The 21,003-nt window shown below is 39.4% G+C and overlaps 1 protein-coding gene across 1 annotated transcript in view; it reads right to left on the bottom strand.

The window, feature by feature from the left end:
* Drosha (drosha ribonuclease III) overlaps positions 1-21,003 on the bottom strand; it is a 120,826-nt gene that overhangs the window by 88,959 nt on the left and 10,864 nt on the right. The window contains exons 5-10 of the mRNA XM_048802861.1: positions 20,766-20,858; positions 15,591-15,701; positions 15,136-15,367; positions 13,634-13,775; positions 11,436-11,590; positions 7,954-8,034 (exon numbers count right to left, since the gene is read on the bottom strand). Of these exons, the coding sequence (XP_048658818.1) occupies positions 7,954-8,034; positions 11,436-11,590; positions 13,634-13,775; positions 15,136-15,367; positions 15,591-15,701; positions 20,766-20,858 (814 nt within the window). The remainder of the gene's footprint in view (positions 1-7,953; positions 8,035-11,435; positions 11,591-13,633; positions 13,776-15,135; positions 15,368-15,590; positions 15,702-20,765; positions 20,859-21,003) is intronic.

The raw sequence follows: 21,003 nt of genomic DNA, 5'->3' as shown, positions 1-21,003 counted from the left end.
ATGGGGATGAAGGCTTCATAAACCCACTGGAGCATTGCCTAAATGCTTTAGTAGCTCTTCTTTCTTCACCTTTATGTCAGTCATTTTCAGCCCCTAACATAAGGGGATTCATGCTGGGGTGTGCCACTTGCCAGGCCACAGCCATTGCAGCAGAAACAGCACAAGTCTGTACAGAAACAGCACAAGTCTGCTCACCAGTTGTGCCACATCTGGTCATGCTTCATAAGTTTAACAGAGTTTTGCAGTAATGGGTCTTACAATCTTTGGAGACAGTGGCCAAGCTGTTGTATTTCCATGAGTTGCAGACCATATCCTGTCAGGTACATACAGTACAGCCAGGCAGTGCCTTTCGCCCTGGGTGCCTGCATCAGTCTTTGAGCAGGCTTTGAACATGTATCCACAAGGGGCAGGCCTCTTTGCAGACTGTGGTGTTTGGGTGAGTTCTTCCTCATCCATGCCAGATGTGGAGGTGGCAGCTGTTTTCTCAACTGTGTGCCCAGTGGTGACTGGTACTGTCTGTGGTGCAGCCAATGGTAGTCCAGCACACTTGGCACCATCACTCCCTAGCTCACAAGCTTCCTGGCTGGCCAGATGAAGTGATGAAAGTCTAAGGTAAGCCTGGAAACTTGGGTGTGCTGCTAGTGGGCCAGCAGTGCCTCATAGACATCATAGTGGGTGGGTAATACCCCATGAGAAGACAGGCTATCCCAGCAGGAGTCCAAAGAGGGACAGGAAAGGCGACGTGGAGTTTGCAGTGATATTTTGGTGATTCTAAGGACTTTGCTAAAGGCATTAGTTCTGGGATCCAACAGGAGATGTTCTTCTAATTCTGCTGGCAGACAACAACTGAGGAACTCTCCGCAGATCAGCTTTTCCTTAGACTTCTTGATATGCATCATGATGGCAAGACTTCAGAGCCAGCAGCTCCTCTTGCACAGTAGGGGCTGGAAACACATCACCCACTGGTCAGCTCTTCAAGCCAGAGATGCCCCCCTGGCATCCAGACCATCCTTCCTCCAAAAACCAGAGTGGTCTTAAGAATAATTTTGGCAGATCTTTCCTGGTGGCAATTTCCACAACAGAGACACAAAGTGCATGGAGATGGCAGCAACAGGTCAAAAAACAAAATTAAAAAAATTAGACCCACTATGGAGCATTCCACAGGGCTTCATTGAATTTACCAATCTCTCTCTCTTTTATTTTTTTCTTCTAAAGACTATGTTGTCCAGGCTAGCCTTGACCTTGCAATCTTGCTGCCTCAGCCTCCTGAGGAGCTGGGATTTTACTCAATTTCTTGATCAAAGCTGGTTCCCATTTACTCTGTTGATCCTCCCATCAATCGGGATATCATGACTCACTTGCTTACAAGAATATCAACCTCATCTCCAAAAAATCATATTCAGGACTCCCAGGTGATCCTGTTAACCATTTTCCCCAAGTTACTTCTCCCCTTCAGTTGAAATCACATCAAAGACAAAACTTAGGCAGCATCTACTACTCAGGCAGCTTATTCTGGTAATACTACTACAAGATGGATAGTGAGAGCAAGCCAGACAGTCAGAGAGACAGATGACCAACTGATCAGCAGGGTCTCTACCCTTTCTTGTACCTATAATCATCCTGGATCAGTTACCAAGTGGTTCCTTCAACTTAAGGAAGTTTAGGTTACTCATTTAAGCAATCGTTCTAAGCTTTATGAAAGCTGCATCTGTGCTGAGGGGGCCCTGTCTCCTGGAAATCCTGAGTCAAGATTAGGAAGCCACAGACCAAGCTATATCATACTTCTGACATGCAGTACCAACCTGGTGAAACACCTGAGTGATATTGTTCCCCTTATAGCCACAATGTCTATTATTATATACTAGACAGATATGCAAACCACAGGACTTAAGGATCTTTCTAGATATAAAATCCTAACATCATCTTCTTTTCACTTGTTAAACAACACAAAATCACCTTTGGCTAAACTTACAAATAAATTGTAAAAAGCAGGAAAATTAATCTCAGAAATCAAAGCAGTGAGTTTTAATAGGAAATAAGAACAGTGAAAGGAATAAATTGCAAGGCAAAAATAAAAAAAAATTATAAGAGGTGGTGAAATAAAACATGCATGGCACTTAACATGGAAAAAGGAAAACTGAAATGGAGGGGGGAAAAAAAGCAACATTGGAATCAATGGGTATGCGATAGATAGGGATGTGTCACCCAGCCTTTTCAGGGAAGAACTCACTGCTCAGCTCTGCAAAGTGTGAACACAGACAGCTTCCAGCTGTTGGGTCCTTCTGGATCTCTCCCCAGTGCAGAGTCTTGTCCCCCAGCATCAGGTACTGAGCTTGGAAGAGGTATAAGAGCTCCGCCATTTTAGCCCAATTCTACTGGGTAATATTCACTCCACAGATTACCCCCAGGTTGACTGGGGTTTTGTTGGGCCTTACTCATAGTTCAGCTAATCCTTCTGTCCAATCCTTACACCCTCTTCCTTTCATAGGGTTCATTATTCCTACAGACATCCTGCATTCCAAAACCATCTTAGCATCTGCTTCTAGAGACCCCAATATGTTGTAGTTGGTACCAGGAGTGATCCAAGAAAGCAGGAACTTAAAAACTAAGATGACATTTTAGAGCTGACTAGCAGATAGGACCAACTAACAAAGAGGACCCCATCACTGCAGTGGGTGGAGCACATAACCCCCTCACACACCAGGTAGCAGGCTCATTAAAACTTTCAGAGACTGAACCAGGAAGCTGAACCAGTGGAAGCAGGGGCAATAATGTATCAGGTGCTTATGATTATAGAATAGAAGTAGCTAGAAGGATAAGGGCTATTATCCTTGCAGAGTACATGGCAATCGCTAAGCACTACAGACATTATACCATGCTCCTCGATCCTTAGTCTGCCCAGAAATCATCTGAAGTCTTGCTAAATCTCTGATTACTTACTCCCACAGCCAGGTTTTGACTCTGCAGCTGAGTCAAGCTAAGAATCTGCATTTCTTAAGCTTATATTACTTGGAAGACCTCACTTGTAGAACCACTACTCTTCAGAAATGTAATAGCAGAGGAAAAAATGCAATTGGAAGGCAGAAGCGAAAGCCAGAGGGCTTCTCAGAGGCACTCAAGAACCCTGATCACCTGTAATGAGAGACAAGAGAAAGCCAGGACTAAGCCCAGGGATCACCTGTAAAAGCAGCCACACTTGAAGAACAATGGACAGCCACCAAGGTAGGTCTGTTATGCCAAGGTCAAGGCCCTAGAAACCTGGGATGAGGACATTTAGGTTTTAACTCCTCAGATTCCTCTAAACCTTCTACTTCTGCAGAGATGGCACATCCCTCCCTGTTAAGAGCAGTCTCTCACCTGTGATAAAGACAATGGAAGATCCTACAAGGCAGCAGTGTGTTTGTGTGTGTGTGTACGCGCATGTGCACATACACACACACACACACACACACACACACAACTAGTATCCAACCAATCTGCTTCCTGGCCAACATACCTATAATCAGAGTTATTTCACAGCATAACCCAGCTGGAGAGGTGCTGGGAAGAAAGAATTTATATCCCAAAGGAGCTACAAGAAATAACCAGCACATGCCAGCAGCCAGAGGCGTCTACAGAAGACCAGGTACTGAGAGTGCTTCACTAAGGTGCCAGAAAATAAAAGTGATGAGGAAATAGTTCACTGACTTTGGAATACTCAGATTCAAGATACCAGGAGATGCTGGGAACTCCCTACTAAGATGCCCCCCAAAAGCAGAAAAAAGCATGGTTCACCTGAGTAATGCTGAAATTCCAGAACTGTCCATGGTAAATGGTGGAAAAAGAAATTCAAGGAAAGTAGGCACATTGGAGTGGATATACTATCTTCAGCTAGAAACTATGCCAAACAATCCCCAGAGCACACATCAAGAGCAATGTGTGGTGAAAAGGGCTTTGCATCACTAAGATAGGTGGTGGCCTCGTCTACAGGCCAGGGCTGACTGCAGGACAAGGGATCAGAGGGCAGAGCTTGTTAACAACAATGGGGACAACAGACTCCTGAAACAAGGAAGGCCAGGTGATGGGGCCAAATTTCTATAAGTCATGTCAAATAATTATCATTGTGATCAATAAAGTCAAAGTGGCAGCCAAGGGGGCCTGAACCATAAAGTAGGGGAAACAGTTAACACAGCATGATGTTCTTGGGTACAAAATAAATGAGCAATCAACAAGAGTACTACTTAGTTTGTACCAACAGAAGGAATCAATTGTGGATAACCAAGAGGCGAGGGCAGGTCACTCCAGTAAATAGTCACACTATCCTTTGGCTACTTCTAGAACTGACATATTTTTTGGATTGAAATTCCTTGCCAGAAGAGGTGGCCAGATTTCAGGAGGACGGATTTTTGGACGGATTTTCAAACACTATAACGAGTAGAAATGGTGATGACAACAATGCCCTTTCTCAAAGGGGCCTGTGGCCATTTACCCAAGAAACTGTACACTACCCAAGAGAAAGGAGAAAGGGACTACCCAAGAGGGTTCAAGAAGCACTGGACACAGCACCTGCATAATCCCTGAAGAATATGAAGCCAAGATAATAAATGGAGTCTTGGTTGAGGTCTGGCTTATAGAGAGTCTACTGAATCCACAGATCTACCCAGGGTTCATTTTCCTAGTCCTCAAATTCATCTTTGGAACTGACATAACTCAACAGATTGCACCACTCTACATTGGGTCCTGGACCTGTGGAGTTAAGAAGTCATGATGGGAAGACCAAACAAAAGCCACTAGAATTACCACTACCACCATCCCTTACCCAACTACCAAAAACAATAGTGCATTCTGGGGACAATAGAAATCAGTGCCACCCTTAAGGATTTGAAGGACACAGGGGTGAAGGACATCTGTTATTTTATCAATCTGACCCCTGAAGGATCCTAAATGAGATGGCAGAATACATAGCTGCCATGGTAGGTATCGTAGCTCAGTGAGTACAGGTTTTGTTTGTTTCTTTGTTCATTTTTATGGTATTGAGGGATGGAACCCAGGGGCACTCTACCACTGAGCTACATCCTACCCCTTCTAGTTATCCAGGCTGTCCATGAACTTGTGATACTTCTGCCTCAGGCTTCCAAGTCAGTGGGATTACAGGTGTGTACTACCATATCCAGCAGTGAAAACAGACCAACACAAGAAAATCCCCACAAGCCAGGCATAAGCAGGCCCACATCAGCATAACTCTCCCTCTGCTCTGTCCTGGCTGTGCTCCCTCCTTGCTACAGGTGCTGGTCCCTAATCAACTAATGAACTCAGGAACAAAATACATGGCAACCAACTTGGTGAATGTGTTTTTTCCATCCCAGTCATAAATGGGGTTCAGAATGTTTCACAGACAACATTAACGGTTTAGCCCTAGTGCTCTGTCAACTCTCCCACCCTGTCATAACATCCACAGAGTTCCCAACTATCTGGACGTACTGCAGAACATCACATGGCTCCAGTATGACTGTGACATTCTACTCGTCAGGTTAGAGGCCTTGGTCAAACACATGTACTACCCAGGACAAGAGAGAAACTTACAATAATTCAGGGGCCTACTGCAGCCACACAATTTTTAGAAGTCCAGTAGTCTGGGGTGCCAAGACATTTCCTCCAAAGTAAAAGAAAAATGAGTGTATCTTCCACTCCCTGGAATGAAGGAAAAAAAAAAACACTGGTGGTCTCCTCAGGTCCAGGAGGCAGCATAATCCTCTGAAGATTGCTTTGGAAAATTTACAGGTGGCACCAAAGGCTACCAGCACTGAGCACAGCCCAAGTGAGGAAGGGCTAAGTAGTTCCAGACCAAAGTACAATCAGTCCTGTTCACTGCAACCAAACGACTCATAAGATCCTACCATGTTGATGGGAAAAGATGCCAAGAGGAGACAGTAGTAGGTCACACTGAGAAAATCACAATGATGGTCTATGGTGTTCGGGAGCAAGGCCATCCTATCTGTAATGACGAACTATGTGCTTTGAAAAAACTCCTAGGGTGCTTATGGGCCCTGGTAGAAGTAGGAAGCCTGGTCCAGGGACACTAGGTTGACTTGTGGCAGACAAGCTCATCATAAGATGGATTCCTTCAGTCCCATCAGGCAATGAAGTTGAGTGGCACAGGCAATAATGCATCATAAGATGGAGGTGACACATCCAGAGTCAAGCGTAACAGGAACATAGCACAAAGGAGCTACAAGGGCAAAAGGCCCTGATCCCTAAGGCGCCATCACTGTTATACCAGCACCCTTCCCTCAGGCAAGGGAGGATGTAGGGATGAAAGCAAAGGAAAAAGCCAAACCTTGGCTTGCAAACAGGTCAGAGAGTAAGAAAGTACAAACCAAAAATGGACTACACTATAGCCTCATTCAGGGATGGTTTTGAAAGACAAAGATAAGGGAAAATCTCCCCAATGGACAGTTTCAGGCAATATACTTGGTCATGCACTTCTGTGGAAAGAGAAGTGGCCTGAAGCTAGAATAGAAATGGACTCATACAGAAGCATGTGGCTCTGCCAGCTGGTGCAGGACCCAAAAGGGAAAAGACTAGAAAGTCAGGGATGACAGTCTTGCAGTGGAGACATTATGAGGGACTTGTGAGGACCACACAGAAGGGAAAGTGATGATTTCTAAATCAAATATGGGTGTCAATCAGAGTAACCATCTCAAAACAGGTAACAGAGCACCACCGAGACAAAAAGACTATAGTAGCTGGTGCCTGTCCTCAGCTACCCCAGAGTGGACAGGATGGGCACATAAAGTGGCCCCCAGTAACAGAGCTCAACAGCACAAACACCTTTTACCCAGGCTAAGCTAACTAAGGTAAATGCCACTGCCAAACTTCAACTGGCCAACTACAGTGACTCACACTGAGCCCCCAAATGGCACCAGTCCTTGAGGAGACAAACTGCCACTTCCATCTAGACAGGAATATACATGTACTGCTTTGTTTTTCTTGCATACATGAGCTCAACTAGCACCACCAGCTACTCCATTTCCATCAAGGAATAATAAATGGAGTCTGCCAAGCTGTGGGGAAAGCCAGCAGCTTGCAGAGGCAGCCGACAGCTCCTCATGGCCAGCTCATCTGGGTCAGTCTCAGCTGCAGAGCCCCCTCTCCCAAAGTCGTGTCCTTCTGGGAAGGCTGCTCTGGGGACTAAAGGGAAGTAGAGAGAAGAAGGCCACTCAGACCAACACAAGAAAATCCCCACAAGCCAGACATAAGCAGGCCCACATCAGCATAACTCTCCCTCTGCTCTGTCCTGGCCGTGCTCCCTCCTTGCTACAGGTGTTGGTCCTAATCAATATCTCAGAGCTCCCAACCTGGGGCAATGCACTGATGCCCACAGATGCCACCTTGTCCCACACTGCCTTGCTATGATCAAAGACTTCCAAAGACAAGGGAAGTGAGGCAACTATCTCAATTAGGCACTCTCATAGTCATTACTTCAATTATTATTATTATTATATCCTCAAATAAGTCTTAAGTGGAAACTAAAAATTTATATTCACTATGATAATCCTGGGATTAATGAAAATACCTTATAAAAATAAAAAAGTAACAGAAAAAAATGAAGGAAACAGAACCAAAATGGAATAGTTATGTTTCTCATGGGCAATTCATAGCTATTTATGATGAAAACATGGAAATTACTGTAATATATACAATTTTAGAATGTATAAAACAATAAGACACATATCAAATACATCATACCTAATTTATATAGTGGGCTTTCCAAATCCTTTCAAAGTTTCCTTGATAACATGTGCTGCATTCTACCCTCAAAACCCAAGTTCTTTTCCTCAGCAATTTTTAGTAACAGAGAATTCCAGGGAATATGAAAAGATAATTTTGATGTCATTAAATCATTTAGTGGGAAAAGAACAGCAACAGCATCTGTCCTCAGTACTTACAAATACCATAACCCAAGCCAGTTACCTCTTCTCCAGGATAAATGCTGTGCCGAATTCCAGTGCGTCTCGCTTTTGCACTGCATTTGCAGAGTGGTCCATCATTCATCTGTCAAAAACAGAATGTAATTCGTTTTTATTAAGAGGACAATCCACACCATGCCCGTTGACGCCTTGGAAACTGCAGGCTTTAATGTCATGAGTACTGAGGCTCTGAAGAGGCTGTCACGGTTAGGAGATTAAAGGGATGTTCCAAAACCAATAAAGCTGCAAACTGTCTATATTGTCTGATAAAGAGAAACTGTATGACAACACTGGATTCCCAAGTTATTTGTGCAGTCAAGCAGGAAATATCAGTGTCAGCACTCTGTTTGCCCCCGTCATCACCTACCTCTTTTTAGGAAATTTTTTTTTTTTTTTTTTTTTTTTTATTTCANTTTTTTTTTTTTTTTTTTTTACTTATTTCAGGAAAAATGACTTTCACAAAAAAAAAAAAAAAAAAAAAAACACATTTTATATCCTGGAGAAATCATAGAATGCTTTGAAGGTGACCTGCAGATTAACCATTTTAAAAAAGAAAAATTTAAGGTACCTCTGAAGCAGAAAGAAGAAAATGTCTACTGAAACCAGAAAAACTCTCAACACTAGTCAGGTTCAAATGCATCTGCTTTCTCCTGAATTCATTTTACTGGTTTGAACTCCACACCCATGACTCAATAAGTGAACAATTTTGATGCTCCTTAGATAGAAAGATGAGTGCTAAGCAAAGGGGGATAAATAGCACAGAGTCTATGTACTCAAGGAATATTTATTCTAGAATGGAGAACAAATGAGGTACTTAGTAATTTATTTATTTTTTTATTATTTATTTATTCATTCTTTGTGGTGCTGGAGACTGAAGCCAGGATTTCATGCGTGCAATATAAGCACTCTATCACTAAGCCACATCCCCAGCCCTGTATTTAGTAATTTAAAAGAAAGAGGAACTCAGTTTGAATAGCTGTACCACTGGGGTTGCCATGGCTGGTCAGAAAGGCTTCAGAGATGAAAAGTGGAGGATTAGACAAGACACGACAAGAAGATAACCCACACAAGGCACCAGCATGCATAAAAGAAAAAGAGAAGGCAGAAATCCCACGTTATGCTCCAAGATGTGAGACCCAAAAAAATGGAATGGATTATTCATGTGGGCAAAAAGAACAAAGGAAAACTGAAATCAAAATCTAAAGGGTCTTAAAAGCTGGTTTCACAAGTTTATCCAGTACAAATGTATTGAACATGTTCTGACTTTCTTTTCTTGTCATTCCCTAACTAATACAGTTGACAATTTACACAGCATCTACATTGCATGAGGTAATATAAGTAACATACAGATGACTTAAAAGTTATATCAGATGATGTGTGTAGGTTATATAGAAATACTATGCTATTTTATATAAGTAACTCCAGCATCAGTGCAATTTGTTATCTGTGGGGCCCCTGGAACTAATCCCCGCCTTGGCTAACAAGGGAAAACTATATACCTACACATATTTCTTTAAAGTCCTAGGGATTTGCATGAAAATCAAAGGGAGATTAATAGAGGAAAAGGACCAAGGTGGGAAGGAGGGGACAAATTCTGGGGAGTGATATTGGCCAAATTTATAGTTATAAATGTGTAGGTTATGTATTGAATATGTAACAACAAATCCCATCAGAATGTGCACCAACAAAACAATGAAGGGAGGAAAAAACATTAAAACTACATTGGATATAATGGGGAAAAAATAAAGTTCTAGAGATTTGTAATTCACTGTGACCAATTAAAATATAAATTAAAATATATCAATAAGACTATGAAAAGAAATATTAAAGTAAGAAGCTTTCCTTAGTCTTTCAGGAAATCTAAAGCTCCAGGTGGTATAGCATAGAAATAACATTACTATCCAAAATATATATTCTTAAGACATCTAAAGTAACAGCTGGCAAATAAGAGATATAATAAGATTCCATCAAAAACCACAACACACTCCTAATGCCAGTTATAACTTGTGATGAAAAATGTGGAAACTGCTTGATGTTCATGTCTTCCACGGAAGCAGACATCCTACATTCTTGCCTTTTATTGATCGTGGCTCCTACACAGATCAGCATTTACAAAGTGCAACTGTTCAGAGGACACAAAACCAAAATCAATAAACAAAACAGAGGGATGATATAGAAGCCCTGGCAAATCTCCAAAGGGAATAAGAATCCACACAAGTAACAATGGGTGCTTCTTAACAGAACAACAGCCAATCTAAAAAAAAAGAAAACATATGGGGAAAGATTTTTTGGAGGTGAAGACAAAAATGTTCTGAAATTGCATTATAGTGACGGTTGTACAACCTTGTGAATACAATAAAAAACAATGAATTACTCGACGTGGTGGTACACACCTATGATCCCAGCAGCTCAGCTCAGGCTGAGGCAGGAGGATAGCATGTTCAAAGCCAGCGAGGCCCTGTGCAACAACCCTGTCTCAAAATAAAAAATAAAATGGGCTGGGGATATGTCCCAGTGGCTAAAGCTCCCTGGTTTCAATCCCTGGTATCAAAAAAAAGAATAAATTGTAAACTGGTGTGTAAATTATAACATGTGAATCACAACTCAATAAAAAAGAAAGCTATATACATGATCAATATATAAAAATAAATTTTAAAATGAGTCAGCAACTTTGCAAACACTTCTGTTCAATTCCAAGGCACCATAAAATACATTTTTGCTGGTCATCCTAAACATATAATTGTATCAAAAAAAGGTTTTTTTTCCCAATAGCTATCATCTAACAAGAACCAGGAGAATAGCATTCTAATAGTAGAGGTTGGTGTGAATTTATTTACAAAATATAAATTTCAAATTATTTTATAAAACATGTAGATGTTTTAATATGCTTAATAATTTCACATGCATGAAAGATCCTATTTTTGTACGTACTCTCTATTTGAAAGGTACAAATCTTTTATAAAGATGCTATTATATATTACTTCAAAAAAATAGTAATTAAAAATAAAAATAGTCCAGCCGTTACATCATTAGCTTGAACATGTAACAAAGAAGAGAACCTACCAGGACTTGTGACTATCACTAATTAACAAACACGAAGTTTCATACTGCTATTTTGTTTACTATTTTACAGCAAAATACCTTCTAGGTGAAATGCTTTCAAAAAGACGTAAAAGTTCTCTTTCTCATCCTACCATTTGTCTCCTACCTGTTACTCCAAGTTTAATGAGGCAGCACCATTACCCTGCTCCCCAACACAGAATTTACAAACATCGTCAACTATGATTCAAGAACAGCTGCTCTGGTGCTTATGTTTTGGAGATGAACTCTGAAGCAGAAAAGAAATAAACCCTGAAAAACTAACACATAATCTTGAGAGTAAAATTCTATTTCAATACCAGCCAACATGCATCTTCTGAGCCCAGAGCCATAAATGTGATGTGTGGGTTTGCAACCTTCATAGCAAGGGCATAAAAACGCACGCACCTGGCCTGGGTCATTGTACCAAAGTTCATCATGAAGTCGGTCAGGGTGGGCTTTTTTGCGTTTGATTTCTGCAATGACGTCAAAAACTTCTGAGTCGGAGCTACTAGAACAGGTGCTATCCTCGTCAGACTCACATTCAGATTCACTGGAGCTCTCTAGTAGAAATTAAAGAAATTAACAAATGGTTCTTGTGTGGACTTTCAAATCACCTAAAACTCTCAATGTAAGGTCAGTCGTTTATCTTCCAGCAAATACTTGAGGGTCTACTGTGTACCAAAAACTCTGCTAAGCCTAAGGCAGTAATGTAATTGGGGCAATAATCTAGTTGGGGAAGCAAAGAAAATAAAAATTTTACAGAGAAAAGAAGAACTAATGAACAACGCTAGATAAAGTGAAATAACATAGTAGTTTGTGATTTTACACTTACAAATACTGTAATGATTCAGAAAAGGGAAAAGTCACTGTGATCCAAAAAGTCAGAGAGGACTTCATGGAAGAGGCACATGTAACCCAGGCACTGAGAAGGGAGAGGAGGAGTTGGAAGAGAAAGAGGGGAAAGGAATGGAGAGGGAGAGCTGCAGGCAAAGCACACAGGTAAGAAGAGTGGGGAATCTGGCTACAGCAATGGCTCCACAGAAAAATACTGGGAGCAGAGGGACTGGAAGTGTTTCAAATGCCAGAATGAAGGCGGTAAATGCAACATTTAAAAAAAAAAATTGAAGATTTTGCAGTTTTTTTCTCTCAGTAGTAGATAAAAGATTTTACTCCTTGAAAGTGACTGGACAAAAACAGACAAACAATATGCTAAATGTAATAGCCCAGTCACAAAAACACTAATACTGCATGATTCCTCTTATATAAGGTACCTGAAGTAGTGAAATTCATAGAGACAGAAAGTAGTGGTGGTTGCCAGGGCCCAAGGTGAGGGACTTTGGGGAGAATTATTGCTTAATGGGTACAAACTTTTACTGGAAATCAGTGGCCAAACATGTACATTCCTTCTACTACTGAACTAGACATTTAAAATTATTAAGATGGTAAATTTTATGTTACACGTATTCCACCATAATTTTTTAAAAGACCCAAAAGTTAGATTAATCGTATTAGAAACTAATGTAGCAGCAGCATAATAACAGTTGTACCAACAGGTAGATGCTATGGTTGTGCCCATTTTATAGATGGGAAAACAAAGGCACAGAGAGATTAAATATTTGTCCAAAGTCACCTATGAAGTAAGTGATGGATCAGGGATTCCAACCCAGGCCATCTGGCTTCCAACTCAGTGCTTTTATCACTATGGGTACTTCCTTTCAGCATCTGAGACATAACAAAGGTGGACAGACAAGCCAGAGAGAACAATACGGAGGAAGAGCAAACCAAATGCCTCATCTATGCATGGCATCCTATTAGAAGCCAAGGATACAGAGTAGTAAAAGCATTTCTATCCTCAAAAATTTCAACACCAGCCAGACACAGTGGCACACACCTGTAATCTCATTGGTCAGGAGGCTAAGGCAGGAGGATCACGAGTTCAAAGCCAGCCTCAGCAACAGTAAGGCACTAAGCAACTCAGTGAGACTCCATCTTTAAATAAAATACAAAATAGGGCTGGGAATATGGCTCAGTAGCCAAGTGTCCCTGAGTTCAATCCTGGGTACTGCCCACCCTGCAAAAAAAATAAAAAATAAAAAAATATCAACACCTACTTGGAACCTCAGAACACTGGAAAAACTAGACCATCATGTGAAAAGGTTATAGAAACTGACTGTGCAAGCAGAAAAGCCCTTGAACAGGGTGGGCCACAGCTGTTTCTTCATCACATCAGGAGCACCTGGCAACAGAAAGGGCGAAGACACACTGCCTGCCCCTCTTCACTTGGAGAAACCCTGGACTATAGTCCCTCTGATTCTAAGACTGGATAGCTCTACGTCAAAAATTTCCGAGTCGGAGCTACTAGAACAGGTGCTATCCTCGTCTTGTTACACTTGTTAGCAAGCCTTGCATATATTATCTTTTACATATTCTGCTGAATATAATTATAGGAAAATAAGATCAAAAAGAAGAAGGTCCCCCTGCTATGTATTCTGCTGAAAATAAAAACAGGAAATTTCAATTTGGACTCTGAAGGACACTTCCCAAATGGCCAGGATTGAGCAGTAATAAGAGCACAGTCTTGGTCTGATGACTCTTCCACTCACCTAAATCTTCATCTAGCTTCGTCTTCGGAGGCTCCCATGGAGGCCTAGCAGCCTTGGCCTTTTCTTGCCTGCTCCCCAACTCTTCCTCGAATTTGTCATATAAGTCACGGAGCCTACTTGTCCCAACTACAGTAGAATCTCCCTTTTCAAAATAAAGGATCAATAAGAATAAATGTATCTACAAAGACCATATCAAACATACAAAAGACCTCATAAGTAAACAGAGTTTTTACAACACTCCCTTGAGATACTGGGCAGTGGCAGCAAGCCACCAGTCCCAGTCAGTCACACCACTGCTAAGGGAATCACCCCACGCTCCGCTGAGCACTATGCTGCCAGTGTTTTTTGAGTACAGGTATTCAATAAATTATGGGAGCTATTCAAGACTTATTTGTGAAACAGGATTTGTGTTATATGATTTTGCACAAATGCAGGCTAACATAATTGTTCTGAGCACATTTAACATAGGATAATGCCAAACATTATTGTGTTTGGCAGGTTAGATGTTAAATGAATTTGTACTTAAGATATTTTCAACTCATGATGGTTCATTGGGACATAACTCCACCCTAAATCAAGGAGCATCTGTATTTTTTTAAAATCCAAACATAACCTTCTCTTAACAAATTCTATGCACTAAGTTAACATCTTCCAATTTTTAAGCCCTAAATCTTAGTCAGACATTCCTTTAATTAATTCATTCATTTAATTAATGAACACTATAATATGTATACCCTGTGGCAAATATGCCCACATTAATGGAATGAAGGCATAATCTCTATAGGGAAGAGAGGAATAGAGGAAAGAGTGATGGGAAATAAAATGATGTAAAATTAAGATAGAAGAGAGAAAAAGGAGAGCAGTGAGTGTGTGGAAGAAGTCATGGGGTCCACAGTAGCAATGACAGTGCCTGCTACAAAGGCATGATCCATTGCCAATAGCACATGTATCAACACTCCTCTCTATAGGCAGCAAAGATGACCTTGGTTCCCCTTCCCAAATCAGGCAAGATGTATAAGAGACTTAATGGCTGGTGATCCTTTGATTGAAGATATACTTCAAAAAGAGAGCTCACATTCTCCCCTTTTTTCCGTTTAGGGAGAACACCACATACTCATATAACATACACCACAAACTGCCTAAACTAGTCACAGGTGAGACTACCAGTATTGAGACTATCAGTGTCATAAAAAATGCAGGATACATACTTAACTTACTCTTCTCCTTTGGCTTTTTAAAACAGCTTTTGTCTAGAGCAGTGATTCTCAGTTGGGGGTGATTTCCTCCCAGAAGATAGACAGCAACATGTGAAGACACTTTTGGTTGTAACAACTGGGGTAGGGGTGCTACTGCCATCCAATAGGTAGAGCCCAGAGATGCTAAAAAATAAGCATCCTACAGTACACAGGGCAGCACCCATAAAAAATTATCTGGCCCAAAATGCCAACAGTGCTGAGATGAAGAAACCCTGGTCTACAGCTTCTCTCCTGCTTTAGACCTACCACTTGATCCATGGGGTCGCTGGAGTAGTAGTTTTCTGAATGGGTACATCGAATCCACACCGGCTTAAGGAGTTCTTCTTCCTCCTCCTCATTTTTGTCAGGCAGTGTCTCCTCAGGCTCTTTATCCTTGATAGATGTGTAGTTCTTCTCTTTGCCGGAGCTCTGGCTGTCACTCCATCTGTCTTTTTCTTCCTCCCAACGAGCTCTCTTCCTCTCCCTGCTTGGGGATCGGCTTCATAATGGGAAAATAATTTTATAATTTTTAAAAATGCTCTTCTATGATATAAACTATTTGTTGCATGTTTCACCTAAATAAATATGCCATGCCAAGCCACCAAATTTACTTTTCATTAAAAACCAGGGATTCCCAAAGACCCATCCAGTAGCATCAGAATCACCCGCAGTTTCCTTGTTTAAAAACACAAATTCCCAGACCTTACCCCAGATCTACTTACTGATTCACAATCTCCGAGGGTGGGGCCCAAGAATCTGTATTTTTAATAATCTCCCCAGGTAATTCTGGTGTGCACCCGGCAGGTTCAGGAACAGCTGGTAAACCATAACTCCTAGGAAAGAAAGATATTTGGGAAATATTTGGAAACTTTCCTATATGCACAACTTCAGCAATAAGAACACTAGTTTTGAATCTTCAAGACTTCACTAAAACACTGTCTCCAGCTGACCCTAAATTCAGCCCAAGGACTATAACACAAGAGTGAACCAGTTCTAACATCCCTAATCATCTCTCTAGAACTCTAATTTGGATATTACTACTTAGAGAACCAAAACTCTGGCTAATTCTGGGTCCTATGAATACTAATATTAACTCAGTTAATAAGAATAATGAAAAAAGCAACTCTGGCTCCTTGAATTCCTGGGCTTGAAACCCACAAGGATTCACCCTATAGACATACTTCTTGGAGGGAAAAACCTATAGGGCAGATTTGCATTTAAGCCCAAGAAATTCAGGCAGAACATACAGACTTCGAGAAGCCAGCAAGTTAGAGTAACCACTTCATTAGACAGACTGGCAGCCTCTTGAGCTCCACTAACAAAGTTACTACTACTCAAAAAAGTTTATATTTGGATTAAAGCCACAAATTAACTATTTTCATCAATTTCTACCACTAACTTCTAATTTTAATCACAGAGAAAGTGTGTGGGTGCCTCTATGTTTGTGTGTGTACACGTGGCGGAAGTAGAAAGAACACACACATTCATTACTTATTTATATAACTTCCAAATACATGTATTTCAATATGCATCATTAGTTTTGTTACCAGAAAATGTTATTGTCAAAAGAAAATTTGTGTCCATTGTACAAAAAGAATAAAGCATAAATACATATTAAAACAAAAATCATCCATGACACCAGAGATAACCATTATATTTCACAAATATTTAAAAACACATATATGAAAATACATCTATATATACACACACACACACAAACACACAAACACATTTTAACAACAAAAGAACTCTAGAGCCTGCCCTTCTTATTTAACAGCAAAATAGGAATATATCTATTTCAATATCTATAGCTGAACCATTTCAATAGGTACATATTATGCTTTTGTTTGTATATGCCGTAATTTTAAAAATCTAATGATAGTGATTTTCCCCCACTGTAAATAATGCTACCATGAACACACTTGTGTTCTTTGCACACTTATCAGATTATTTCCCAAAATGGGTGTACTTTTTCTAAGGCCCCTCTCCAGATAGGTAGTACAAGTTTACTCTACTATCAAAACCACAAACAAGTTCCCATTTCTACACATCCTATCAATATAGTTCTTTTTATAATATTTGTCATTCTTATTTTAAAAAAGTCTAATTTACAAATTTTTATCACCATTGAAATGAATACATTTTGTGTCACTTCGTTTGTGAACATCTTGGTCATATACTATGGCAGTATTTTTTAAATTAGAATTGTAGTCCTTTAAAAATTTAGTGGGAAAGTTTTTATTAAGATAACTGTCTATCATCTTTCACATGTATTGTAACCTTTTCTAGTTGTTTTCCTTTTAATACTTTTTACACATGGCTATATACAACTTTTTTTAAAAAAAATTTTAGTTGTAGATGGTCACAATAATTTTATTTATTTTTATGTGGTGCTGAGAATTGAACTGAGTGCCCCATACATTCTAGGTGAGCACTCTACCACTAACTTTTATAAAGCCAAATCTAAAGATCTTTTTATTAATGCTTCCTGTCTTAGTATTTTTTTTGGAAATCCTTTCCCATCTTAAGGCTAAATAGTGTTTAATATTTTCTTAGTTACTTTTACACTAAATTTTTCTAGTCTTTCTCTCCAAGATGCAAAGCAGAAATATATTTTAATTTTTCCACCAATTGCTTGCCAATTGCCAGTTTCTCCTGATTTGAAAAAAAAAAAACTTTATTATTAGATACAACTTTACATATTATTTATTAGATGTTTCATATATTTCTGAATGCTGCCCAGTCTTTCTTTTTACCTTTTTTTTTTTTTGGTGGTACTGGTGATTGAACCCAGGGCCTTGTGCATGTGGGGCAAGCACTCTACCAACAGAACTATATCCCCAGTCCCTGCCCAGTATTTCCTTCACTGATCTATTACTCATATTCATAACAAATTTTCTAAATTATTACATAATTCCTAAACATTGAATACTACTACTAAAGCATGCACTGCTTTTCTTCATTACCTTAACTTCTATTCCAAAGAAAAACATTCATTATGAAGTTCTCAAACCAGTACTTCAACTGAAGTTACACTAAAATTAGAGATCTACATTTCATAACTTTCTCCCCACTGGTCCATTTTTTAATTTTGTTTAATTTTTAATTAAAACATGGTAATGAATCTACTTTGTTTTTTTTCTATTACACTTTCTAACTAGGTATTCCTGGCATCCAGGAAGGTTATAAAACACCATCAGCTGACAGCACCTCTATGCTCCTACTGGCTTCTGTTTGTTTTGGTGCTTACTTTGAGCCTGACATTCTGCTAAGCACTTGATTCACATTTAATCTTATCCCATTAGGCAGATATTAACATCATCTATAAAGGAGGAAAAAGCCTTAGAAATTAGTCACTTACCCAGTATCATAGCTTGAAAGTATAGCTAAATGTTGACAAAAGCATTTCAACATGTTCTAGAAACTCTCACCAAATGTTTAAATATTATTATCATAGATATCAAGAAACACAGGCAAAAGACATCTTCACCCCATCCCTTTAAATAGATGTGCTGAATGACAGATGGTCAGGGTTTTCTATTGTGTATAGCAATTAGTATTCCTTCTTTTCCTTCCTTCAATACTTTGAGGGGGTATTTCAAAACAGAAGCAAAACATCTTTTTAAGGTATTTCAGACACTCCCAAATTCAAAATCCAAACTCCAAACTGTTTCTTTTTAACAAATACTCTACTGCAATCTGTGATAACTTTTCCTCTTTAAATACATACATCTCTAATTTTTATTTTCTCATCTGCTTCATTAGTTAGAACTCACAGGATCCAATCTGCCCTCTGTGAGCTACTGGGCACTGAAGAAGAAACCACTAGACCAAGGAGATTTCTAGCTCTTATACATTTCCACCAACACAATATCCTGGCTTTTCTCTTATATCCTTGAACTCCTTGGTTGATTCACAGGGCCTCAAAATTCGTATACCCCATATTGAACTTGTCTCTAGTGTCCCCCATCCACAATAAGGAACACTAACCTCACATGGTCACTTGACACTGGATCAGGGATCAAGTCCTACCGACTCTCTCATAAGCATTTCCTATTACCACTGCCACTGTGCTGCTCTAGGCCACAGTCACATCTTGTGTGGATCACTACAGAAGCCTTCAAAACTGACTTCCCCATGGCCAGGCTTAGCCCTTCTGGACATTTCTCCACAAGGCAACCTCCACACATGCTCTTCGCTCTTCCAATTTCCTCCTCGGCTGTCCCCCGAGGAGTAGTATAGGACTACTCTATACTGGGGTTTTCACTGCTGTGTTCCCAAAGCAACATGTAATTGTCCTCATAAAAAGCACTTAACTTTTTTTTTTCCTGTTTTTCTTGTTAACGATGATATCCCTCACATTAGTACAATACTTGAGGCCTCCAAGAATAGCTGTTTTCAGTTAGCTGTTAGGTAACAATGGTAATGGGATCTCCTTGTCATTGTTCTAATTTTTCACAATAAATTTGACTCTTGAGATTTCATCAATGATGTTCATCGGGAGGTTACAGAAGTCTTATATTCCTAATTAAGTTTTACTCATAACACATGCTGGGTTTTTATAAATATCTAAGAAGCAGATATTGAGATAACCCTACAAATTTTTACACAAAGAATAGATTTTCTAATACTAACCTATCTACCCATATAGTCTTAAATAAACTCCACTGGTAATTTTAACACACTACTGAAAACAACTGGCCAGAATTTTAATCAGTATTTTTATATCCATATTCTCAAGAGAAATTGATTTGTAGTTTCTTTCCTCTCGGGTTAGATCTTACCACCTGAGTCTTCCTGATACCACAGCCATGAGCTAAGCTTTCCTTTCATCTTCTTCAGTGTTCAAGAACAATTTAAAACTTTATGGATATGGTACAAATTCAACTTTTCCTATTTTTCCATGTTTATTGGCCTATTACCATTTTCTGCTTCTTGTGTAACATTTTCAATTTTTGTTTTCCTAGAAACCAACCCATAACATTCAAGTTTTTAGTTTGTTAAATATCTGTCTTTATATCATTTTACAATTAAATTCTTTCATTCTTATACTTTCGTAAAATTAATGGTATATTTATTTCTCTTTTCTTCACTTGTCATTTTTAAGTTGTATGATCTTTCAAAGAACAAATACAAATATACTTGTATTGTTATAATTGTTTCATTAATTTATTTTATATTTAAATCCTTTTTTCTGCTTTTCTTATACTCTACCAATTTCTTAAGCCAAGTGTTCAGATAACAATTATATAACTATTTATTTGGCACTTACTTTAGGTCCCATTCTAAGTGTATAATGTATATTATTCCAGTAATCCTTCATCCTTCAATAAGGTAAATATAACTAATTTTATAGATAAAGTCATTGGGGCTTAAAAAGGGTGGATAATTCTGCCCAGTAACAAAGTTGGGAGAGCTAATAAATGACCTCAAATCTACCAGATTTCAGGATACTACTGCTGTTAATTACCATCATATAAGACCGTGAATTTTATTTCTAGATACAGAATTGGCTATATCCTATAAGGTTTGAATTATAATAATCTTGATGTCATTAATCTATAAAAATGCAGCTACAGTTTTGTTCTATTTTCCCAAACCAAATTAATTTAAGAGAATAATTATGAATTCCCAAGATTCTTTTAAAAATACTTTTGAGTCATTTAATATGCAGTTTTATGGCACTGTGGTCAGATAAAGTGGCCGTTGCATTTTTAGTCTTGAATCAGCGCACCTGGGAAGAAAACTTTTAAGTGTCAGGCGGCTTAACTTTCCATGGGTCATCCTGGTCAGATGCTAAGCTAATATGAAGACCTGGCTTATAGTCTGCACAAGCACAAAATCTGAATCCACGGAGATAACCCTACTACTGCTTTCAGTGTCAACTCCTTGCTTACCTTCCAGATCTCTTATACTCTTTTTTGTAGGACCTTTCCAGAGATGGTGATCTTCGGTTGTCCCGGTGCCTGTGTCTCTCCCGTTCCCGCTCTCTTAAAGGAATTAATACACAGAGCTGTTTTCAACAGAAAGACTCAAAAACACCATCTCTTCACTGAATATATCTTCTAAATACATGGACCACATCTAAGAATTTTCCAGGCACTATTCACTAGGGGACATTTTTATTCCTCCTTA

This window comes from Marmota marmota, unplaced genomic scaffold (genome assembly GCF_001458135.2).
Source record: "Marmota marmota marmota unplaced genomic scaffold, marMar, whole genome shotgun sequence".
NCBI classification, from domain to species: domain Eukaryota; kingdom Metazoa; phylum Chordata; class Mammalia; order Rodentia; family Sciuridae; genus Marmota; species Marmota marmota.
This window is presented reverse-complemented; position numbering and strand designations above follow the sequence as displayed.